Source organism: Rhinolophus sinicus, linkage group LG04, assembly GCF_036562045.2.
Source record: "Rhinolophus sinicus isolate RSC01 linkage group LG04, ASM3656204v1, whole genome shotgun sequence".
Taxonomy (NCBI): domain Eukaryota; kingdom Metazoa; phylum Chordata; class Mammalia; order Chiroptera; family Rhinolophidae; genus Rhinolophus; species Rhinolophus sinicus.
The window spans coordinates 159,158,337-159,182,059 of NC_133754.1; the positions used below are offsets into that span (position 1 = coordinate 159,158,337).

The 23,723-nt window shown below is 52.8% G+C and overlaps 1 protein-coding gene across 2 annotated transcripts in view; it reads right to left on the minus strand.

Moving 5' to 3' along the window:
- Positions 1-743: 743 nt before the first annotated feature.
- Positions 744-23,723, minus strand: part of SHB (SH2 domain containing adaptor protein B) — a 130,709-nt gene continuing 107,729 nt past the window's right edge. For both annotated transcript variants that reach the window (XM_019729168.2, XM_019729169.2), the window contains one exon: positions 744-1,596. In XM_019729168.2, the coding sequence (XP_019584727.1) occupies positions 1,413-1,596 (184 nt within the window). In that variant the 3' untranslated portion in view covers positions 744-1,412. The remainder of the gene's footprint in view (positions 1,597-23,723) is intronic.

The following is a 23,723-nucleotide window of genomic DNA, read 5'->3' on the forward strand; positions in this document are numbered from 1 at the left end:
AGCCAGTGTGGTAGTGGGTGGGTAGGAAAGGAAGGAGAACTGAATAACACAAACTCACTGCCTTGTGAGGGTCTGTCCTGAATGTGTGGGAAGAATCCTTGCTCCTGCCACGGAAGGGGCAAGACAGAGGTAGTGTGTGTGTATGTGCCTCTGAGTGGAAGCAGTATGGATAACCAGTATGGCTCCATGTGCCTGAGGGGTGAGGATTTACCTTCCCCCAGGAGCAGGGTGACAGCCAGGCCACGTAGAGCCAGAGCACTGGCCATGAAGCCTGCCACTCTGGACTCAGAGACTCCTTTGCTTATGAGCTGTGTGACCCTGGGTAAGTTACTTTTCCTCTCTGAGCCACCCTTTCCCCACATGTTAAATGCCTCACAGGATGGCACTGAACAGATAAGTAGGAGAGCCCTTTGTAGACTACTGGGTGCTGTGTACCCGAGGGGGTAACACAGACGTGCCGCTACTGGGCTGCTGCAGGCAGAAGAGAGTTTGGTTGCTGGGTCAACATTTGAGGCTCTCATTGCTGGAACCTGTAGCAAGGTCTTGCTGAACCTTCTGGAAGGTTGACTCGTGGGACAAAGGAAACCCCACCGACTGCCTCAGCCCTGAGCTGGGGGCTCTGCTTTCCCCCCTCCCCAGGGCTTGTCAGATCACACATGCCCAGAGGAGACACACCAGCAGGTAAGCACTGCCCGCCTCAGATACCCTCTGTGGTACATAAAGAAAAGGGGGGGATAAAAATATATATTAAATGACTTTTATTTACATACCTATTCATAAATAATTGAATCTTCTTTTTGACTTCATAATGATTCCTTGAAGATCTAATGATCACACTGAGTGACTAGAAGTGGATTAGCGGCCTTACTCACATCTGTGTGTGACAATGCTGTCTCATGTTTGCGCTCACACTCACACACTCAGACGCACACATGCGCACCAGAGGGGAGGCAGGACTCGCGGGGGGCCTTCTGGGCTCTCGAGCACCAGCATTTGGCTCCCAGCACCAGTGGAACCCTGGTGGGAAAACTGTGCCCCACACACAGGTGTGAATTCGTGACAGCTGGAGAACAAAGAGCTGCAACCCAGAGAGTTCCTTGCCCGCCCACTGGAGCTGCTCTCCTTTGTTCATCCTGGAAGGCATCTCTTTGGATTTGCAAATATTTTAATTCACAGAAACTCAAGGAGGGGGTGGGGGTGGGGACTGGTGTGGCACGGTGGCCGTCCCTCTGTCTTTATCCAGGCCTTCTCCAGCCCCCGTGGTGGCAACAGCATTCTAGAGACATGCAGTGGTGTGCTAGTACCATACACACGAGACGAAGTGGACAGCTGGCCACAACGGCCGGGCTCGGGGGCGGGGATCCGGCTCCTGCAAGTCTGGGCCCCGGCCCAGAGCCGGGCAGGCTGGTCACTCACAGGGTCCGCACAGCCACAGGGTACAGGAGCGACAAGTGCTCGGCCCCTTTGATGGGCAGCTTTCTGGTGGTGTAGTAGTGGATGACTTCTGGGACACTGTCGAACGGGGGGCTGTTCTGACCCAGAATGTATTTCTCTTTGGTTTTGGCCAGTTTCATGTGCATAAAGCCCTGGTTGCTCCTGTGAACAAAACACAGAGGTTATCAGGATTTGCAGAATGACAGAGATCACGGAGACAGCCATGCTGCTGGGGATGAGGGCACAGGTGTGGGAGCCTGAGGAGCAGGGAGGCAGTGTCTCTATGTTGCTCTGAACAAGGCCATGTCGTGGATCTATACTCATTACACCAGGCCAAATTCCTGCTAAGGTGCAAGGATTCCTTGCTGCCTGGGACAGAAGCAGCAGCGAGTGTCACCTCTCCAAGCCAGAACCAAGACCCAGGATCAGCTGAAATGCAGGTGCACTGAGAACCAGCATCGGACCAGGAACCAGCAGCAAGCATTGTGGAGAGTTTTCCGACCTCAAGAGCTTGGCCTCTCTTCCTATTACTCATGCAGTGACATATTTAAGCCTTGCCTGAAAGTTGCCAAGTACAACTCCCCAGTGCCCTGACAGGTAGGCAGGGCAGGAGTCATCACTCCCAGCTCACAGATGAAGAAACAGTGTGGCAGGGATGACAGGTGAGCCATTTTCCAAACACTGACACTCACGCTTCGATAGTATGGAACTGTCACTGGAAAGGGGCTGCCCAGCGGGGGACTACATTTCCCAGTCTCCCTTGTAGCCCCTGTAGCAATATGACTAATTTTAGCCAATGGAATACGGGGAGAATGTGTGGTCTTTCTCAGCATTGCCCCTGACCGGGCACTCTCCGCTCTACCTCCCTCTGCTCAGCAGCCCTGTCTCCTTCTCTGAGGCCCAGCCTGAGTGTTTCCTCTGCCAGGCAGTCTTTCAGGCTCTCACAGGCACAGCTCCTTCCTTCCTCTGACCGCACTGCACGTGATGAAGAATCATGCCTCCATCAGCACTTGCCTTCTTATATTATAATTACTTATCCATCTTTCCAATTCTTCTCAGATCTCCACAGAACAGAGCCGTCTGTCTACCATGCCCAGCGTCTGCTGAAAAGGTGGGTTCCTTGGAAATCAGAGCGGAGCCATGTGCCCTGTGACCCTTGCAGTGCCAGCTGCACTAGCATGCTGGGTGGGGTGCAGCTCACAGACAGCACAGGCCATGCTGCTTCCACCTGGCCCTAGAGGACCTCTCCCATCATCCACCCAGGGCTCTGGCCACATCAGATCCCTCACCCACCCCTCTGTCAACCTGCCTGTACCCAGGCTGCCCTTTCCCTGCTCCCTCAGCTCCAAGCCTGGCCCTGTATGATTTTGCTGCCACACCTGTGGATGATGAGGTTTCCAAAGTACAGTCCAATTTACTGAGTGTGTCACTTAGTGAGAAAGCCGGGGCTCCGACCTCCTGCCACCTTCTTGGGGCACTGATAACTTACAATAGAGACCTGGCTTCCTGGAGACCAAGACCCAACCCTGGCAAGGCTGAGAGCTCTGTGTGGACACAGGTTTACAGCCTTTCTAAGCTTCTGCTTTCTTAGCTTTAGCGGCTGCCACGGAGGGCTCACACCTCTCTCCCAGTCAGGACTGGGCTCCCCTTGCTTACCAGCGCCTGCTCTATTAACGCATCAATTTGGACTCCGGGACCACTTTCAAACGGGCAGAGCAAATGCTTAATGAAGTGCAGGCACTGAGCAATACATCTGCTCATAATAATGTATTTAGAGATGTCACCCTCGGCTTAAAGGAAATCGTTTGGAGAGCAATTATGTTTCAAGAGAGAATAATTCCTGTAAAGAACAGAAATTTAAATCAAGATTTTTTAAGGCTGACAATGTTCTAATTACAGAGCCTGTGGCAAGTTTTGCTCCTCAGTGAAGGGTCATTTCATTGGAGAATTGCCTCCACACATCTGAGCAGGCGGCGCCCTTGCATAAGCTGTTAGAAGGGAAACGGTGTGTGCGCATTAAGTGAAAAGTGTGCTGAAGACTCAGATACCCACCACACCGGAGAGATCGTGGATCTTGGCTGGCCAGGGAAGGGCTGTACTGCACCTGCTTGAATGCAGCGCTGAAACTGTGCAGCTGAGAAAACTGGGACTAGTTAAATAAAAACCTCTGTGCTCTCTGAGGCCCCAGGCTCAGCTTTGCCTGGAGAAGGGGTGGTACCTGGAAGAGCAGGGGCTGGAGCTGCAGGTAAGTGCAGGCTCAGGCAGGGAGGGGTGTGGCCTCAGGAATGCCATACCCTTTTCCTGAGTACAGGGGAGTCGTGTTTTGGGGTGCCAGGCCACCAGGCTTTATGAGTCTCACCGATCTAGGCTGGGGGCACACAGCGTAGGGTGTGTAAGACAGGATCACAGCAGCCAGCTGTGAGCGGTGTCTGAATGCCAAAGTTCTGCTGGCACCAAAGGTATGAAGTTGCAGGGGGAGCTGATTTAATTTTTAAAGATGTTAAAGACAGTAACTCATATGGGCCAACAGGACATTTTCACACTGGTTGTTCTTAAAACATCCAGCAAGGGTAGTATGCCAGGGTGGCAACGCTGACAGAGCCAGAAATGGAAGCTGAAGCTCCTCTGTGCCCAGGCCACGGGCTCCAAGGAGCCACCAGCTATGAGAAACTCCATCCTGATGCCCCCACCTCAACAGACATGGGCGGGAGGGGCAGGGCAGCCGTCAGCACCTCCTGAAGTGCCCCCTGACTCTGCAGGCCTACTGTTTGCTCCTCTGGCACTTCTATTTCAGCACATGCTAGTTTATAACCGTGAGCCAGGCTGTGCCAAGGGGGCAGGCCAGTTATGAAGGTCAGAGACCAAGGCAGAGAACTCAGGCCCTGTGGCCCCCAGTCCATGGCCTGACCATTGCCCCTCAGAGGGAGAAAGGCCCGTGAGCTGGCCCTCACAATGGGTTCAATGGGTTCACAGCACCCTGGGGTGCTTTGGACCTTGGACAGTGAGTGTGGGCTCTGTTCCTGCCCCTGCTGGATCCATGGAGGCTCACGAGATGAGATGGCCTCTGGGAATTTCTGGGCGGAAGGTCCTGGATTCAGCTTCATGCTCCCTCCATTGCTGCCCGTGGCCCCCAGTCCTGCTCTCACTGGGCATCTGCCTAGATGGCCTTCAGGGCCGATGTTTCCTGGGCACTTCCCGTGAGCCAGGCTGTGTGCTGAGCATGGAGGCTCAGAGGTGGCTGACCCAGGGCCATGCGGCCATCAGCAGTGGTGCTGGTGCTTCCCCCCCCGGGGGGCGTTTCACCGAGTCCATGGTCCTGACCTCAGCACCACCCCGCTCCAGGAGGGGGCCCTGCCTAGCCCTCAGCACGCCACTGAGGCCAGGCAGGGCGGTGGCCCAGAGGTATCAGACCCTGAGTAAATGACTCCTCGACCCTGAGCCTCAGCCCTGAGGCACCTACACTGCAGGGCTGATGGCGGATCAGAGACAGCAGACTGGCGGTAAGAGGACATCCCAGGGACTGGCAACGGTGTGTCCTGACTGGTGGAGTGCAGCCTTCAGTCAAGGAGGCAGAGTGGTGACCTGTCACATGGGGCTGGCAGGGCCTGAGAGGTGAGCAGCCTTTCTTTTTGAAACAATCTGTCAAACCCCGACTCATGCAAAGGTCAGGTAAAGCCTTGTCAACACACACCAAAGAAACATGTTGTAATAATATATACGGGTAGGTCACAAAGCGCCCATGAGTGAGATGCTACCTAACAACAGTTGAAGATTGAAAAACAGCTGCCAGGGATGTCATGTCTTTAATGACTCTCAACTCTATTCAGAAGACACCAGGCATAAGAGGGAAAAAAACAACATTTCTAGGGAGAAGAGAGGGTGCAGCTGATAACCAGCATTCACAGAAATGCTGTGGACAGAGTGCTCTGGAACTAGAAGCAGCCTGGGGACCATCTCCTCTTACTCTCTTGGAGTACTGGGGAGGAACCTGAGTTCAGAGAGAGCAACCCTCTGGCTCAAGGCACACAGCAAGGTGGGCGGCAGCTACAGCCAGAACCTGGGGCCCCTGCATCCAGGACCAGGTGGGCTGGGTTCGGGGCCACGCCACCTCCCAGCACCACTCCTAGAAAGGCACTGGTCCCCAGGGAGGGCAGACAGGCTGCCGCCACCTGCCAAGCTCCAGCGTCAGCCAAGTCTCCTTTGATAGGACATCTTGCGAAAGCCAAGTCACAATTAGGGGTGTCTCCGGTGGGTGACCTGTCTAATGAGTCTTGTAAGGCTTGCGGAGGCTGGGGGTGCTGGGGCTGTCAGGGCGCTCAGATCGCTCATTATCATCACAAAAAGCACCTCCTCATCACCAGGATTATCAAACGTGCCTGGTGCGCTGGGCCTAATAACAGGCCCCACCTCGTCTCATAATCACGAGCTTTAATAAAACATCACTCAGCCCGCAGCTGCCGGCCCGAGCAGGGTACGAGGCCTCACCTCTTCGCTTTTAGACCTAATTGCTTGATGCATATTTCATGAAGAATCCTGAGTAATAGTTATGTTAAATTGCTTCTTTTCATGATGAAATGACTTAAAAATACTTGCATACAATATTTATGTGGGAGAAAGCAAAGAAATTGCCCTCGATGACGATCATGGGGGACCCAGTCACAGGAATACCCACCCAGGGCAATCTCTGAAAGGTGGCTGGGGAGCTGCTCTCTTGACCAAGATGCCCCAGAATGCTGTCCCTCAGCTCAAAACGGCCCCTGGCTCCCCACTGCCACTGCTGGGTAAAGGCCACACATACTGCTCGAGCCCCCACTGTGCACCAGGCACTGAGCCGAGCGGCTGCTACACAGCCTCTCATTTAAGCCCACAGCAGCGTCGCTAAGTTGGTATAAATACCACTGTTGACAGATGGGGAAACTGAGGCTGAGGACACCATGGGGCCTGATTTCACTGTGTCTGTCTGCCTCTGAAGCCTGTGTTCAGCACTCAGGGCCTTGAAGCTACCACTGCAGCCTCCTCTTCCCCACTCAGCCGCCCAACCAAGTGAATCCAGGTGTCCATGGGGGGCCTCTGGACTCTTTCTGCCTCGAGAAGTAGCTTTCCTGCAGCTCTGTGAGCTCCTGAGGGCAGGAACCGTGACTTCATTGTGACCTTTCTTAGTAGGCCGAGCCTTACCCACCCCGGGCCCTTAGCACATGCCTGGCACACAGCTGGGCACTGTCCATCTGTCTGTCCATCAACCTACCCAGCAGCTACCTAGTGAGTGTCTGCCCTGAACCAGGGAAATGAGGCCCCACACACCCGCCTCTCTGGACGTTAAGTTCCTGAGAGCAGGCTGGTGGCCACTCCAGCTCAGTTAGGATAAAAGTGGCCTCCTCTGAGGTCAGCACTGGTCCCAGGCCAAGTGTGCAAGGACCTGCAGAGCAAGCTCAGTGAGGGACAGAGCCCTGGGGAGTGCCCAGAGGGTCCCGCCTGCCAGGGACACACAGGCAGGTGCCTTCTCAAATCAGAGAGGTCGTGCCTGAGGGAGGCGACAGAGGAGAATGGGTCACACCCTTCTCTTTCTCTGGGATTCTAAAAGAAATGAACCCTGGGGCCAGTGCCCCCTGCCCAGGCCAGAATAAACCAAAGGTGAATGTGAGGCCAAGTCCCTCCCAAAGCCACAGTCTTCCCACGGGCGCCCAGCAGCTCTCTAAGCAGAGGCATCTTTTGGCCTAAGTGAACCTCCCCTTGTGGGGTCATTTTAATTACACGTTGGAATCTTATATCAACAAAGGTTCCTGGGGCCGGGTCAGCGAGAACAGAGAAAGAAGACTATGCATTGGTTGCAGGACGCTTCTCAGAGAAGGGAGGTGTCACAGGTCCTCTGCCTTCCACGAGCACGACAGCCACGACGAGTGCTCCCTCCGGGCCCTTGGAACACCGCCCTGTGCTCTGCACGGGAGGGCACGACACCAGCCCAACGGGCCCTTCTATGCCCACAGGCGGTCACTCCAGTCAGGTGAAGATGGACTCGGAAATTTGTGCTCAATGAGCGGGGTGGGTGGGTGCGGTTCTAGGCCTGGTTCTATGCTGTGACCCTGGGCGCGGGAGCTTCCAGAGGGATTTCGCCTGCAGGGTGACCAGGACAAGATACCTCCTACTCTGAGGCCACCGAGGGGCCTGCAAAACAAGTAATTCCTGCCATCACCCCGCCCATGATTGCTAATACTGCCTCCGTAAGCACGTAGCTCTGGGATTCAGAATATCTGCTGTTCTCCCACCTTCTCTTTGACCTCCAGGGAGATGGAATAGTTTGCTGGGTGTATGTCTATAGAGAAACTCTCCTCGCCACAGCTGTGAGCAAGGTGCAGCCACTGCAGAAACCCTGTATGCCTGCAGAGAAGCCTGCTCTGAGGAGAGCCCTGGGCCTGCTGCGAGAGAGAAATGCCCAGATCTCAGGGGACAGGGAGCTGGTGGACATCTCCCAAGGGCCTACTGTGTGCAGGCTAGCATCTGCTCATGCCATGCATCTCCAGCAAAGGTTCCGGAAGCCTGAAACGCAAAGATGTACAATGGGGATAGCCACTGCCACCCTTGGTCCACGGCTGGACCAACCTGTGGCTTCACAAAGAAGCAGGGAGGGCTGGTATTATCTGCAAGATGCCCACTGCACAGATGAAAAGACCAAAGGCCAGAGGGAGAAGCAACTTGCCCAGGTCACAATGAGAGGACATCAGGGCCAGGGGACCAGCATGGAGTCATTCTAGCTGTGTGATGGAGTTCCCCAACTCTGCAACATGTGGAGTGGGGGTACGGAGGCCCCTTCCAGCTGAGAGGTTCTAGGAGGCAAGGGAGCTGGGGGAAGGGGCTTATGAGGTCACACGGCAAATACCTGCATGCTACCCAGTCTTGCGAAACAGTCTTGTTATAGTGACAAGCCAAAGACACATAAACCAGGTTATTGCAAACAAACGTCTAAATGTAAACGCTGCAGAGCCAAATGATTTGATTTACAACCAAATAATTAGACTTTCAATAAACGCATCGGAAGTGATTAGCCTTCCCGAGACACCCGGGCATTTCTCAAGCTCTAAGTTGGCAGCTCAGGGTGAGGGCCTTCAGTAAATCATGACAAAAAGCTGTCTCCAGGCAGAAGGAGAGCTGGCAGATGCCTCTCTCAGCAAACATGGAGAGGCATAAGGCTTGTTTTGTGCCACACAGCTCAGCGGGTTAGGTCAAAATGAATCCATTTGGGGTAATTTTCTCAGGAGAAGACTAACCAAGTGTCAGACAGGGGCCTCCCGTTACTGGAGGTGTGTAAGCAGGAGGGCCAGGCTAGATGACTTCTGCTCCCATCAGTTCTTGGGCTCAGCCAACTGCATATGAAAACTGCAAGGGTAGGGTGGAGCAGGGAGTGATGTGGGAAATGTCAGAGCTCTGGGAAGGGAAAGGTCTAGGGTGGGTACCCCCACCCTTTTACTTCTAATTGCAGATGTTTCTCTGAACACGGAGGCACTTTCGTGTTTGGGGCAGGTAGGATGGGTGGTGGTGGCTGGACGAAGTCAGATACCTGGGTTCAAACTCTGGTCCCACGGATGTCACTGGCTGGGCAAGTCCCTTTCCTTGGGCCTCACCATCTCGACCTGGGAAAGGTGGAGGGCGTCCCTCCAGAAATGAAGTTCTCTCAAGCCAATGAGGAACATCCTAAGAGGGTGGGAGACACCCAGGAGGACCAAGGCAGGCCAGGATGGCTAATCCTTAACACAGGGAGAAAGGTCGGACACAGTGGCTCCCAGCTTAGGGCTGGCCCGATGACAAAAGCAGGCTCCCTAAGGCCTGTGCCAACGGGATGGACAGAATGCATTCAGGTGGTCTTTCTTCTCTTGGACGAGCCCCTCCCGGCCCATACTCTCCTGGGAGCAGTGGTTCTCAGCTGGGACAAGTTTACCCCTCTCCTGGGGATATTATATTGGGCTGCTGGCATCTAGGTGAAAGCCAGGGACGCTGCTGTATAGCCTACGAGGCACAGGACAATCCTCAGAGCACAGAACAATCCAGCCCCAATATCAGGAGCGCTGAGGTTCAAGCCACACCCCTCATTAGTCGCCAGTGACTCAACTTCATCATTTATGAAACGGGAATGACAAGAGTCCCCCCTCACAGTAGTTGTGAGAGGTAAGAGAAACCATCCATGTGAATGAAGCATGAATACTTGATAAAGGCTGGGTCGTCCGGCTCCTTATTTAAGGGCTTAAGACACAACAATTTGCCAAACAGCTTGGCTGCAAAGTGCTCTGGGCTGTTTCCAAGGACCAATCCCCCACCCAACCCCCAACCAACAGATGGGGAGAACATGCAAAGGCAGCCGTGGGGTGTGCACCAGCTGCCAAGGAGAGGGCTTTGAGGGGCATGATGGCTTTTATAGGCAGAGGGGAGCTGGAAACCTGGGGTCGACCCCAGTGAGTCTGGGAGTGAGACAAAAGGTGAGGGAAGCCAGACAGCTCCGACAGACACAAGGGCAAAGGAACCACCACCGCCTACGGACCTGGAGCCACTCAGACTTGGGTGACCTGCTGTGGGGACAGAGTCCCACAGAGCAGTCTCCAGGCTCTCGGCCTCACGTGGCAAGGGGCTGGCTCAGTTGTTAGATGACCATCCGCTGTGGCCGTCAGCTGTAACAGGTTAGCCATTAGCCACTAATATAACTGCCGTGGCTACGTTAGGGGGTTGGTGGGTTGGCAGAGAAGCGGATTGCAGCTAGCAAGTGGGGTTAGCAAGCGGGTTGCGGATCATGTGGATCCTACTTCCTGTGTCTCGCCCGGCCTCCAGCGAGACTGGGGTGCAGGAAGACCCCTTGTTGGGGTACTGGCGGATGTTTGCTTTTGTGTCTCCAACCCAGCCACCAGCAAGAATATAGTGGCATGACTCCCCTACCTATGGCTCCGTGGGTGTTCCCTTTTGGCCTCACCATGTCCTGCATTCTTGTGCGGGGAGCGGGAGCTGAGACCACGCATGACACCTGCCCTGCCACTTGTGAGCTTTACTTCTCTCTGTGCCTCAGTTTCCTCCTCTGTAGAATGGAGCTCTCAGTGCCCATCTGTAAGGGCTGTCCTGAGGTCTGAGCTGGACAGTGCATAAGCAAGTCTGGCAGGTGCTGAGGCTCAGGATTCTGACATGGCTTGTTTCCACCCGCTCTGCAGGGGCCGACATACAAGTTGCTGCCCATCTGGCTTGTCTTACTGGCTTTGCTGCCCAGGCTGAGCACTGAGCGTGTCTCTCCGTCTGTCTGGTCTGTCGTTCACGGCCATGTTGGCAGCCCAGAAGCCGCGGATGGCCAGGCAGCCTCCTGGCTGCAAGACCACCTCCTCCAGCTGGGCAGCCGCCTGGCTGGGGTGGGAGTCCTGCGTTCCAGCCCCAGCTCTGTCTCTGGGTGACAATGGGCAGGGGGTTTACTTCCCTGTGATCAGTTTCCCCTAACTTCAAACAGTATTGCACAACACTCTCAAAAGCACAGTTACACATGGGGTCCACAGGAAAACAGAACAGAAATGATGAGGAAAGAGGTTTCTCTGCATAAAAAATACTGGTCATACACGGTCTATGGCATGTATTAAATGCCTCCTGTGTGTATTGCTTTGTATTCCACGTTTCTGACGGAGACGAGACATCAAACAGAGGATTTTAAGACCATTTGGTTCCCTGTCCTTGTTTTATAGATGACACAGGCCCAGAGAGGGGTGAAGGTTTGCTCCTATTACCCAGTGATAAGGGGCCAGAATGCCCTCACCCTCACCCACGTGCCACCAGTTGAAGGGGAATCTTGACACTACCAGGAGCCTTTGTATGTTCCCAGGCAGCAGTGATGGGTGTGACGGGCGGAAGGCAGGGAGGGGGGAGGAAGCCGCAATCCCTCCACACCCCAATTCCCATCCTTATCCTTAAAGCGCAGTGTGCCATCAGTCCTCCCCAGCAACTCCTGTCCTGGGGAAGGGGATTCATTAGCACAGCAAGGAAGGGGACTCACCCTCACAGCACCTGACCCAACTTACAGTTTTACTTTAAAAAAAGTGAAGAAGGGAAATCCAGAGGGGTCTTTAAAACTGCAAGTTACAGCAGATCTATCTGCTCGGTGACCCTGCATCTAACCTGAGGGTAGTGTCCTCCTCCCTGGAATTTCAAGGGCACACAGTTGACTGGAAGCCACCCAGACACCCTAGCTGAAAGCCTTTTGTAAATCATATGAATGACAGTTTTATTTCATTCACAGGTTCCCAGTAGAAAAACTCCCAACAGTCCTTGGGGATCTGGGCCTCAATTTCTTCATCTGTGAAATGGGGAGCATTTTACGACATTCCCTCAAGTCCACTGAAAGCAAGTGAAAAGAGTTCTGAACTAGACATTGGGGACCTGGCCCTGGCCCCGGTCCTCCCCTCTGGGGCTTCAGGGTCCTTATCTACACAATGAAGGGCCAGGAGTAGATAACCACCAACGTCTCATCAACCTCTAAACCTTTGAAGCTTGGCACATAGGAGAGGCTTACACCACATGAGGAAGGTATGACTATTCAGGTATTAAACAAAAGGATTCAACTTCATTACAGATGCCCCAGAGTCCCAGGGCTGGAAGAAGAATGCAGGTTTCTCAAAAATAGAGTTTCTTCCAATGTGCCCCAGATGCCACCATGCGACTTGGTAAGCCTGGACCTCTTTGGAACCAAGAGATTCTGATGCACATTGTAATCTGAGAACCACGATTCTAGTTCTATCTGATGATTGAAACTCCTTTGTAATATTCACAACTTCTGGCGTCCAGCTCTTGTTGCTTACTCCAAGCGTTGGGGAGCTTACTCTCTGCCAAGACAAGCCCTTCCAACCTCCCATGGCTCTGCCCACGGGAAGGTCCTTCCATGTTCTGAGCTGAGCTGTGACTTAGTGCAGCTTACGGGTGGTAGCCCAGCTCTGAGCTCTGGTTCCTGCAGGCCCAACAAAGCTGCTCCTTCTGCCCTGGGAAGGTCCCTCAGAGACTGGAAAACGGAAGGGAGGGCAGACTGCAGCTGCTCTTCTCTCTCCAGCTGCCCTCACAGAGCAGCATTTCCTGTCCTTTCCCATCCTGGTCACCCACGCTGCTCATTCTCTCATGACACCGAGGGCCTGCCACTGGCCAGTGTCCTGGTGAGGCTGCCCTGTTTGGCCACCAGCACCCCCGTCTGGACACGACAGCACTGTCAGTGTGGACACCCCGAATCTTGGCTTAATGCCTTTCTGGTGTCTGCTGACCTGAGCCTACCTTTCGCTTCCACCACCTCCTGAGTCCCAAAGACAGGATCTTATCGACATACCCAGCGTCATCGGGTGCAGACAACACTCACCTCTTGACCAAAACCAAAAGGGGCCCTGGGCCAACAACAGTAAGAAGCAAAAGCCCACTGGCTTTGGCCACTCTTGGAAGGTTTGCAAACGCAATTTTGAAAGGTCACTTGTCAGCCCTTGGTAATCTGGGTTCTGGAGGGCGAATCCTCACATGTTGGGCATTCATTCTGGCAGCTTCTTGACAACCTCTGTCCACAGAGTGGGGAATTTTCTCAAAATTAAATCTCCGGCTCTTTGCTCCCTAATGAAATTGATTTCCGTCTTGATACACAACAAAGCTTTCGTTTTATTATTTGGCTAGGGTTTGACCACATTAATTATAGTGGTGTGTTTTTTTTTCAGCATGGCTGCAAGTAATTGAGTTCCCAAAAGTTACTATCGGAACTGATTGATTTTTTTTTAAATTAAACTTGGATTATGTGAGGTTTTTTTTTTTTGGTTTTTTTTAACTTTTACATATTTTAAGTATGTTTTTCCAGGACCCATGCGCTCCAAGTCAAGTAGTTGTTTCATTCTAGTTGTGGAGGACACAGCTCACAGTGGCCCATGCGGGAATCGAACTGGCAATCCTGGTGTTAAGAGCATCGCGCTCTAACCAACTGAGCTAACCGGCCGCCCTCTAATTGCTTTTTAAAAGTGCAACTCCCACAAAACTCAAACAGTCAACCCTAGTTTCTTTATAGGTATTGTTGTTGTTGTTGTTGTTGTTGTTGTTAAGATTGAAAAATTCAGGACAGGAAAACATATTTTTCCAGGCTGAAAATCTGAACTCAAAATGGGATTACGCTAATGTTTGGAAACTGAATCAGAAATGTGGGTGTACCCAGATCACACCTTTGCTGCCTGGATGGTTTTATCACCACTTGTGTCAGAACTCATATACTGCCCCGAGTTTTTAAATTATTATCACTGGCATAATTCTACCTGCCTCAGAGGATACATTCTGCAGAAGGCTGTTCAAACCAAATCAATTTCTAACACCAGATACCAGGGCCTGCAAACAGCCCACCTGGCACTGTGTAAACGTGTTTCTCCCCAGGAGGCTATGTTCAGCCTGGGTGGGGTAGATACCTTTAGTGTCAGGTGGGAATGGTGGGCACACAGCCTGCTCTTTGGCAAGTCGGAGCGTGGGAGGGAACTGAGGAAAGGAACAACTGGGGCTGCAGGGTGCAGGCATGGCCCCAGGTAAGCCCCTGGTCTCTGAGCCCTTTTCCTCGAGGGCAAAATGGGACGCTATGGGGAGCCAGAGAGCTGACCAGGACTTCAGAGTTCACAAGGCATGTCTCTGTTTACAAGATTACTGGTCACCTGGACCTCACGGGGGAGCTTATGTGGAGGGGACAGGTGAAAACTCACATTGGGACCACAGGGATAGGGGACCCTGCAAAAACCAATCTGTAATCCCAAACCTAACCATCCTACCTTGCTGTTATTTCCTCCCAAATTATTATCTTCCAAGGCCCTGCTCAAATGCCACCTCCTCCAAGATGCTCCCAGTCAGACTTACTTGCTCCCTCCCTCACTTATTCTCTGCCACTCATCTCTCCATCACAGCACTCACCTACCTGAATGTCCCCTTGCCCAGATTACCTCCTTAGCGTCTGATGTGCCTCCACCCCCCACCCCCCCCATAGGAAGGCCTGGTGCAGGACAGGAATGCAGCAGTGACAGCCACACCAGGGGACCTGCTTGTTGGCCCTTCCCTGAAAGTCTGTGCTGAGTATGTGGCAGGCTGGTCCCCAAGCTGCCTGGAGCTGGGAGTAGCATGTACAGTTTCAAAAGGAAAATAACAAAAATAAAAAGGTTCTAATTAAAGGATTTCTAATAAGCTTGCTTTGCCAAATCCAATGGTTTGTGATATTCCTCTTGGGTGAAGTAATCTTAAGAAAAAGAGCATTAAAAGTGGCAGAAAGCACCCACGGCTGGAAGGAGGATGGCGGCTGCTCCCTGGGGGAGCAGCCCAGCAAAGGTCAGGTTTGAGGCACTAAGAATGAAGCATGGAGTGGCCTCTGCCCCCAGCAACGTGGGAGGGTGTGCACGTGTGTGTCTCACACACACATACACACTCATGCACAGCAAAACATCATTTTTATAGCTTTAGCATTTGAACTGTGGGAACAAAGACAAGGGCTATAAAATCTGACATCTGATTTTCTAAAATATCAAGAATGTTTGCCTCAAATACCAAGAACGTTTACGGAGAAAATGGGCGATGAAAATATAGTGCTATGAAGCTCAGAAGGGTGATAACCCTAGGATGAGAGCTGAGAGATCTGGGCACCGCCAGCAACTCACTGCAGGGCCTTGGGAAGGTCCTTTCCCCTTCCTGGGCCTGTCCCTCCCTCCAAAACCAGGTCCTGACCAGGTGATCCAAGACCATTCTTTTGGCTGTAACAGCCTGAAGGGAAACTCGAGCGCCCTGCATCATAGGATTTTACTGGATGAAGCTTCAAGCCCTGCCAAATGCCTCTAGGTGGGGGCTGATCCTATTTCCTCTGGGGGTTCTTTAAGCTACTTACCTGGCTATAAGCAAAATAAGACCACAGATACTTTCCTGGAGTGAGCACAAAGGCTCTGCAAATAACCCTATTTGCATTTCTAGAGCCCCTCAGAGTTTACAAAAAGCTTTCACTTCCACTGTGTCCCTGAGCCTTGGGGCTGACAGGCTCAGAGACGTGAAGCGACTTGCTGGATGACCCTCACAGATGGTGCAAGCAGTGGGACTCAGGCTCTGGTCGTCTGCCCCCTCCCGCCAGCTGCATCCTTCCCATGTCGCTGCCCCTTCACCGATGACAGATACAACGTGTATCTGTCACTATGGCGTGTCCCTGCAGCACCCCGTATGCCCTCCCCAAGTCCCCAACCAAGCCATTCCCAGATGGCTTTTGCAAAAATATATTAAATAAGTCATATTAACAAGATGTTAGAGATGTGATTGGAAAGAAATGTTTTTCTCATTTGGAGAGACCACCCAGTACCTTAGAAGGGAAGCTGTCCTGGGGCACGAGAGGTTTCCTGGCGACGGACAGGCAGTTGGAATGCCTCCCCTGGCGGGCGAGCCACACAGGCAGATTTATGCAGACTGATATGAGATAATTAAAAACCAGCTGGTAATATAATCAGGGTGGCTCAGCCACTGGAGGAGACCAGGGAGTTCTCGGGGGAGCAAAAGGCAACACTGCATGCCTGGCTGGGAGGGGAGATGCAGCAGGTCGGAAAGGGAGACAGACCCCAGTCGGTCACCAGGCACACTTGGCACTGCCAGGCTGGTGGGTACTCTGGAGAGTGGGCTGACAGCGTGAGTGCAGGCACCTCTTGCATTGGGTTTTGGGCAGTGGAGGAAAGAGGGCAGCTGAGTTAGGGAGAGTGTGTTTTTCTGGGTCTTTTCAATGCCCATTCCAGGTCCACACTGCAGCTGGCAGGGTCACCACTCACACAGCCGTGCAGAAATCTGCATGAGGTCCTTGACTGCTCGTTCTTTCTCACCCTCGTCAGTTCTACCACGTTCTCCCTTCTACTCCCACCGCCCTAGTCCTTCCTGGAACTGTCACAGCCTCCTCAGCAGCCAGTCTTTCACTCCTGATCTGCCTTCCAGACACATCCGTGGTCAGACGGGGCTTCTGAAAACCTCTATCTCACCAGCTGTGGAGGCCACTATCCCTTCCGAGCTGCCTCAGCCTCCCTGTCCACAGAGCCCGATGCTCCCAGCTTCTGCTGCTTGAGGGTTGGACGCAGAGAAGAACGGACTCCCACAGTTGGGTCACATATCCCGACATTGTCATTTGGAAGCCAGATAGAGAAAACCCCAAGGTTTTCAGGCTCCCACAAGATGAGGGGAGGGGCTTTAGGGTCTCTGGCCTTCTATGTGTCACCACTGCCCAGGGAAAATGCCAGAGAAATGCCCAGCAATGGGCTGTGGCACAAGTCCTGCTCAGAACATCTGGCTTTGGTCCTGGAGCTACACTATCCAGACACCTGCTTGGGCCCTGCCTGGGCTCCTAAGACCCAGCTGGAGAGGAAAGGTAGGGGGTGTTTCTGCTCAGAGGGGCTCCAGAGGACAGAGAGAGGGTGCTGGGCTGTGTTAAAATCCTAACTTTTCACTCACTCTCTGCAACAGTGTGAGCCTGTTCCTGTATCTGTGAAAAACTATGGTGTAATTCCTGCCCTTCTCACCACATCCTATTACAGTGGGAGAGCTCAAAATCACAAGCCCCAGCACCCATGCCAGGCGCCCGGAGACACGCCACCTCCCTAAAGCACTCCAGGCCCCAACAGCTCTGAAAACTGTAACTACTATGGGGAATCCCCCCAAATCGTGGCTGCCCCTCAGGAGGGAAGGGGCCTGTGACTGCTCTGGGGCCCCACCACTGGACGGAGGCGGAGCTGGGATTCTAACCCGGGTCTTCTGGGCCCAAGCCCAGGCTCTTTCCATACTCCCCTACCCACTGCTCCAGAGTCACCAAAGCACCCTCAGGATGTCTAGGGGAGGCACTGTGTTAATGGCGAGGGCAGCGTCCTTGGAAACGTTTTACCACGGGCAGGGCATACTTTCTCAGTAATTTTGGATACAGGGAAATGTCATCTATTATTCCTCACAGTGTCTCTCAATGGCATGTCTCTCAAACACGCTAAAGGTCACTGTTTCCGTTTAGTCCCCTGCAAAGAGCATTTGAGGACCTTCTGTTTTGCCTGTAGCAGCAGCTCCTAATTGTGGCATTTCCTTTAAACCTTTCAGAAGGAGAAAACACACCGCAGCTCCTGAGCAGAAAGTTCATTTTCCTTCATCAAAGCTGAAAGGATATGAAATCCTCTACGTAGTGACAGCAAAGATGTGGACACACTCTCCGCTCCCCTGCTCTGTCTCAGGCTCACTCGCAGGGCCTGGCTGGGAAGCCACGTGGCGGGCAAGCTTCTCCCCCTCTCTGGGCATCAGTGTCTCCACTTGTACAGGGCACTGGGCTAAGCGATCTAAAAGATCTCTTTGTGTTCCCTAAAGCCCCAGATTTCTGCTCAGTGGTGTACACTAAGTACTCAGTTCTGGTACTTAGTATACCAGGGCTGTTACAAAAGAAAAAGAAAAAATGCTTCCCCACGAGCTAAGGAAGAGACCTGACCAGGTTCTGGTGAAAGTGCATATTCATGTTTGAACACTTGGAGGGAGAGCTAGAGGGGCAGCAGGACCATGCGGAAGACAAAAAGGAATGTCTGGTGAGGTGGTCATCTCCTGCTACTGGATATCAGAGAGGTTAACTGACTTACCCAAGGTCACACAGCCAGGAAGAGGGTGGCCTGGGTTTGACTCTAGCTCTGTGTGATTTGGAGTCTCAGTCATGGCAATGCAGGATTTTCTCCAGTTGCAGCCTGCATTATCTCTAAAATCCCACCATCAAAAAAGAGAGTGGATGTGGGCATGGAATTCTAGGTCAGACCCAGACAATCCGCAAGGCTCTGGACCACAGAGAGCTCTTCCCCCAACAAACTGTGGCTCTCCAAAGTCTATAACAAAATCTGTAACAAAGATAGTGAACTACCACTGGTTGAGCACTTACTGCATACCAGGTACATGCTAAACACTTCATGTGTAATGTCTCTTCACTGATACATCTGTAAAACCCATTTTATAGATGAGGAAACTGAGACTCAAAGTGCTAGTAAGTGACGGAGCTGGGGTTCAAAAGCCCAAGCCAGACTGATTTAGAGTCTGTGTCTTCTGCTGCACAGAGCTGCCTCTATTGGAGGTGGAGGAGAAAGCTGGTGATGGGATCTATTGGAAACTGTGGATTGGAAAGTAGGAAGCTTTCTCTCCTCCTGGGATGCTGTTTTCTCAGCATGGGCAGCTCCTCACCCTGCCCACCCCCATTCTGCCTCAATCCTTCTCATTGTCCAAAAACCATGGTGATTTCCCTCATCCCCGACAGGTAGGGCTGAGCACCCCTACCCCTTAGACACCTGTTACTTCCTGCTATTATTGTCTGCCTAGAGTCAAAATCAGCTATGCCTGGGCCAGTCTGCCTGACCCCTCCTTTCTTCTGCATTCCCTCTATTTAGCCATTACACCCACCCAACAATTCAGAGGCGAAAGGTCAGATAATGGTGGCCAGTTGGGCAGGAACCTAGGGCCCCTCTCCTCAGGCTAAGGCAGTGCCCTGGCTGCATATATCCACCTTCCTTGAAGCCTTGGCCTCAGGGGCAGTGCTGGGGAAAAGGGCCATCGATGATGGAAGTCTAGGCATTCTGGGGCTGGAAGTCATCCCGTGCAGGGAACTCCACAACTGCTGGGGAGGCCCCACTGTGGTCTGTGGGACCACCCAGGACGGGGCCTCCACAGGAATGGGCAGCCACGACGAAGCAGTGTTTGGAGCTTCAGATGTTGACCCAACAATGGGTGCTTAGAGGGTAGAGGGAAGTGAAGTCCGTGCTCCCTGCTGATGGACGAAAGTCAAGCATCTTTTCCTCACTCCCTTCCCCCTGCAAACCTTTATTATTTCTTGCTCCTGGCTGTCAGCAGTAACAAACTAAGATTAATCACTCGCCCGCCTGCCCAGACCCAAACGTGCCTACTGTTGGAAAACTCTCCCCTTTACTATATAAATCAATGAGGGGAGAGAAGAAAAGAAAACAGCTCTAACAGAAATGCGGTATCATGAGAGTATCGTATTCCAGTGACCCCCGGAATATAGCCCATCAGCTCCACGGGCCCCCGCTACGCCCATCACCCTGCACTGGAAGCGTTTGCTGGGTGAAGACCGGCTGCCCAGCAGTCAGCACAAACCCGTAGCTCTAAGCAGGACCCAGCCGGGTGTCATTAAACAATTCAGATAAACTGTCCCGTGCCCTCCTCCACTACTTGGAGAAGAAAATGGGGCCTCCCCACCATCCTAGGGACCTAAGGGAAAGGCACCTTGCCCTAACCCTGGAGCCCTTACCCTGGAAGCAAATCAAATCCCAGACCGTCATTCTCTGGGCACAGGAAGAAGACACTCACCCAAGTCATCTAGTGGCAGTTACAGCCTGGGTACAGCTGTGGAGCTCTTGACCCAGCCCAACGCTCTGTGCACTCTGCTACCTCAATGGCAACTTCTAAAGGCTCTGGGAAAGCTGGGAGGAGCAGAGATTGGCATATGCCAAGCACCTGCTGAGGGCTGTGGGTGAGGCGTACCTGCCGAGCTGCATTATGGTCCCTCAGTGTCTGTGGGGGTCTGGTTCCAGGATCCCCCATGGATACCAAACTCCAAGGATGCTCAAGACCCTTATATCAAATGGTGTTAGTTATTTGCATATAAACTATGCAATCCTCCTGTGCACTTTAAATCATCTCTAGGTTACTAATACAATGTAAATGCTATGTAAATAAGTTATACTATATTATTTAGGGAATAATGACAAGGGAAAAAAAGCCTGTACGTGTTCAGTACAGAAACCATTGTAAGCCTAACTAGACAGTATATGTCAGCATCAATATAACGTTTTCCGCCCCAAATATTTTCTATCTGTGATTGGTTGAATCCACGGATCTGAAACCTGTGGATACAGAGGGCCGACTGTGCTTCTTACAACAGCTTTATGAGAGTGGTCTACATGGTCTTCCAGGTGATGATTGGGGAGGTAAACTTGCTTTCACATAGCAGGTGAAAAATAGAGCCAGGATTTGAACCCAGGCATCTGTCGCAGAGCACATCTTTTTCCCTCTATGTCTTAAAAGGGGCTGCCCTGGGTCTCCCCCTGGAATGCCTGCCCACATGCGGCCTGCCTCCCAGCCTCTTGCGCTGTGCTAGCTTGAGTGGCACATTTGTGGGCACGTGGAGGGCAGAGGGAGGCAGAAGTGGTATCCCCTCCTTGACAGCACTCATGGCACATCCTGGTTTACCACTGGTTCTAGAATACAGCTCTGACGACATGACTGCAACCTGCTCGAAGCCTTTGAGAGGGCCCTGCCCTACAGGACAGAGCCCCAATTCCTCAGCCTGGCGCAGGGCCCGCACCTCTCCTGGGCTCCTCCCATCAAACTGTTATCTGTTGTTCTTACACAAGCTCTGCACTTCCCTGCCTCTGTGCCATTCCCTCTGCCTGGGTTGCCCTCTCTGCCCTGGGCACAAGTAGAAGCCCTGTTCATCCTTCACATACCCTCTCTTCTGGTTCTTCCCTCTTTCACAGCCCTGAGCACTTTGTGCCTTGGATAGCTCTAAACACATCGCTCTTCGACTTACGATCAGGTTATGTCCTGATAAACCCATCGTAAGTTGAAAATTCATTTAATACTACACTGCAGAGTATCAGCTCCTTACCCTCGTGATCGAGGGCCCGATAGGTGGCAACTGTGGCTCACTGCCATTGCCCGGCACCATGAGAGTATCGTATCAATACTGCCAGCCTGAGAAAAGATCAAAATTTAAAATCTGAAGTATGGTTTCTACTGAATGTGTATCGCTTTTGCACCACTGTTAAGCTGGGGACTGTCAGAATGTAAGTTACAGGTATAAATATCTTCCCTCCTCTCCAGCTATGAAGTCCTGGAGGACTGGAGCCTAGTAAGTAACTGACACCAAATGAGGCAGAGTTCATGGGGGCTGAGGAAGGTTCCTGAATGGACAAGCCTGAGTTGTAGCCTCATGGAAACAGGCCAGACCCCCAGAAGCATCTCCAGAGGTCAGAATCTGGGCCATGTTTGCAAGGAGGCTATGGACTTTGCCTTCTGGGATTCGAAAGCTGAAGGCCCCGTTGTGAAGGCTCCTTGGGGTCGTTTCCGCCAACTGAGGTTGGGACACTCACTGCCTAAAGAGGGCTGGGGCTGGGCCCTTGTCATAGGAGCAGTGGCATCCTTGCTGAGGCTCAGAAGTGCCACTCTGTCCTCCCAGGGATGAGCCCAATGAAGGCAGAGGCCACCTGGCATATGAGCACCTGGTGTTCACCCCGCTTCCCTGCCCCCCAGCTGCAAGCCCTCCAGTCTTTGAGTCCTGTTTCCCTCATCTTGTCCAGATTCCTTTGGAAAAACTCATGGAACTAGAACTCGCAAAGAGTCATTCATAGTCCAAAGCGCCTGAAGAACTCTTTTAATGAGATTTTTCAAGACTTTTCATCTCTTTTCCCCACTGACTGCCTTTCCAGACAGGAAACTATATGAGAGTGTGATGTTTTTGTGCCAATTTCTAAACCCTTTGCTTCCTTGAGGCTGAAGTGAGTGTACCCAGGGGTCAGTGGTTGGTGCCAGGGCCAACATGTCTGCTGGCAGCCAAGAGGGCATCTAAGGGCCTGCCACCCTGTCAAATCAGGCTGCAGATGGGGAAGAGGGAGAGTTCTGCAGGGAGGAGGGGAGAAGGGCAGAGTTAGAAAGCAATTAGGCTCGATCTCCATAAGACTGCTTCACAGTGGGGGGGAGTCTGCCATGGAGGGGCTCTGAGAGGCAATGGGTGGAGTGCAGATGCCATCTTGGATGGTGATAGGTGTGACCTTCGGGTGGAAGGGCAGAGGGAGGGGCAGCTCAGCCTGTGCAGAGACCTGTCTGTCTGGTCCTCACAGTGGGAACCAGTCACCATCTCTACTGTCAGTGTGGTCACCTGCCAGCTGGGGAGCCTTAGGTCAATCATGAATCTCCTCTGGGTCTCAGTCTTCCCACCCATGAAGCAAAGGGATTGGACTCGGTGGGCCACTCAGGTCACTTCCAGGTTTGACACCTGAGGACCTTCTGACCCGGTGTAAGGAGTGCTTGGGACGGGGTGGGAAAACACTGCAAGTCTGTTGCCTCCATGCCAACCTTGGCAGGTCATTCAGCTGCCTCTACCCAAAGATGAAGAAGATGATCTCTGCCCTTGCCACCCAGAGGCCATCCTAGAGCAAAAGCACAGGCCCTCCAAATAGTAAAGTGCTGTGCACATACAGGGAGGTAGGTCAGGTAAAGTGGGTTTAAGCACAGGGCCAGTGCCTGTACTTCAGGGAACCCATTACTAAGAAGTGGGTCTCGGCCCCTCTGAAGCACAAGCCCTGGCAAAGCTTTGCTGCACCTACAGGACTTTGCCTGGGCGTCCCTTCCACCTGGGATCCCACCAGCTGTCCCTGCCTGGGGAACACCTACCCTCTCTTAAAGCTTACGTGCACCTCCTTCCTGCAGCTTCTCCAGACCATCTGTGCCACAAGATCAAGGCCGAATGAGCCAGACTGTGAGCTTTACAGTCTGGGTTGGGCTGTTCTCACCTCGGCTCTTTCTCTGCTGCCCTGCCCAGAGCCTGGTACGAAGGCTCGCGTAACTATTTGCCGAGAGGACGGAAAGGGTGGAGGGCCTAGTCCTCTAAGGCCATACTCCCCCAAGTCCTTTCTCTACCCGAGAATACCCTCGCAAGCAGAACCCAAGGTTTACAGGAAAACATAGCTGGAATTCCAGAGTCAATTTGTACCACGTTCCCGACAACAGCGTGCATAGGGAATGCCACGGCCCACCCAGCCCCCGCCAGGCAGGCCTCGTGCATCTGGGACCTCAGACCTCACGTGGTGGCTGGCAAAGCTGGCACTTGCCCCAAGCAGCTGGGATGTTCAGTCCCAGTTCCACTGATGGTGAGGTGATTAACGCCAGGTGTCACTCCCTGGCTGGCAGCCAAACTGGTCATCAGGAACTGGGGCTGCTTTGGGAAGCCAGCCCCATCTCTCCTTGGCCAGCTGCCACACCCAGCCACAAGACAGCCCAGCCCACTTCCCCAATTGTGGGCTCCCTAAAGGGAAAGCTTGACCAGGTGAGACCACCCCTCTGGCCTTTGAGTTCTAATGGTTCTAGACAAACATTCAAAACTAAACCCTCCTCCAGGGTCTGTGGGTAGAGACCAGTCATCCAAACTGGGCCTGATAGCAGAGTATTCTTATCCCCAGATCCTGGCACAGGCCACTGGGCAGGGCCCTCAGCTTCCTCCCAGGACACCAGGGATGAAAAGGGAATTATACTCTTGGAGCTGA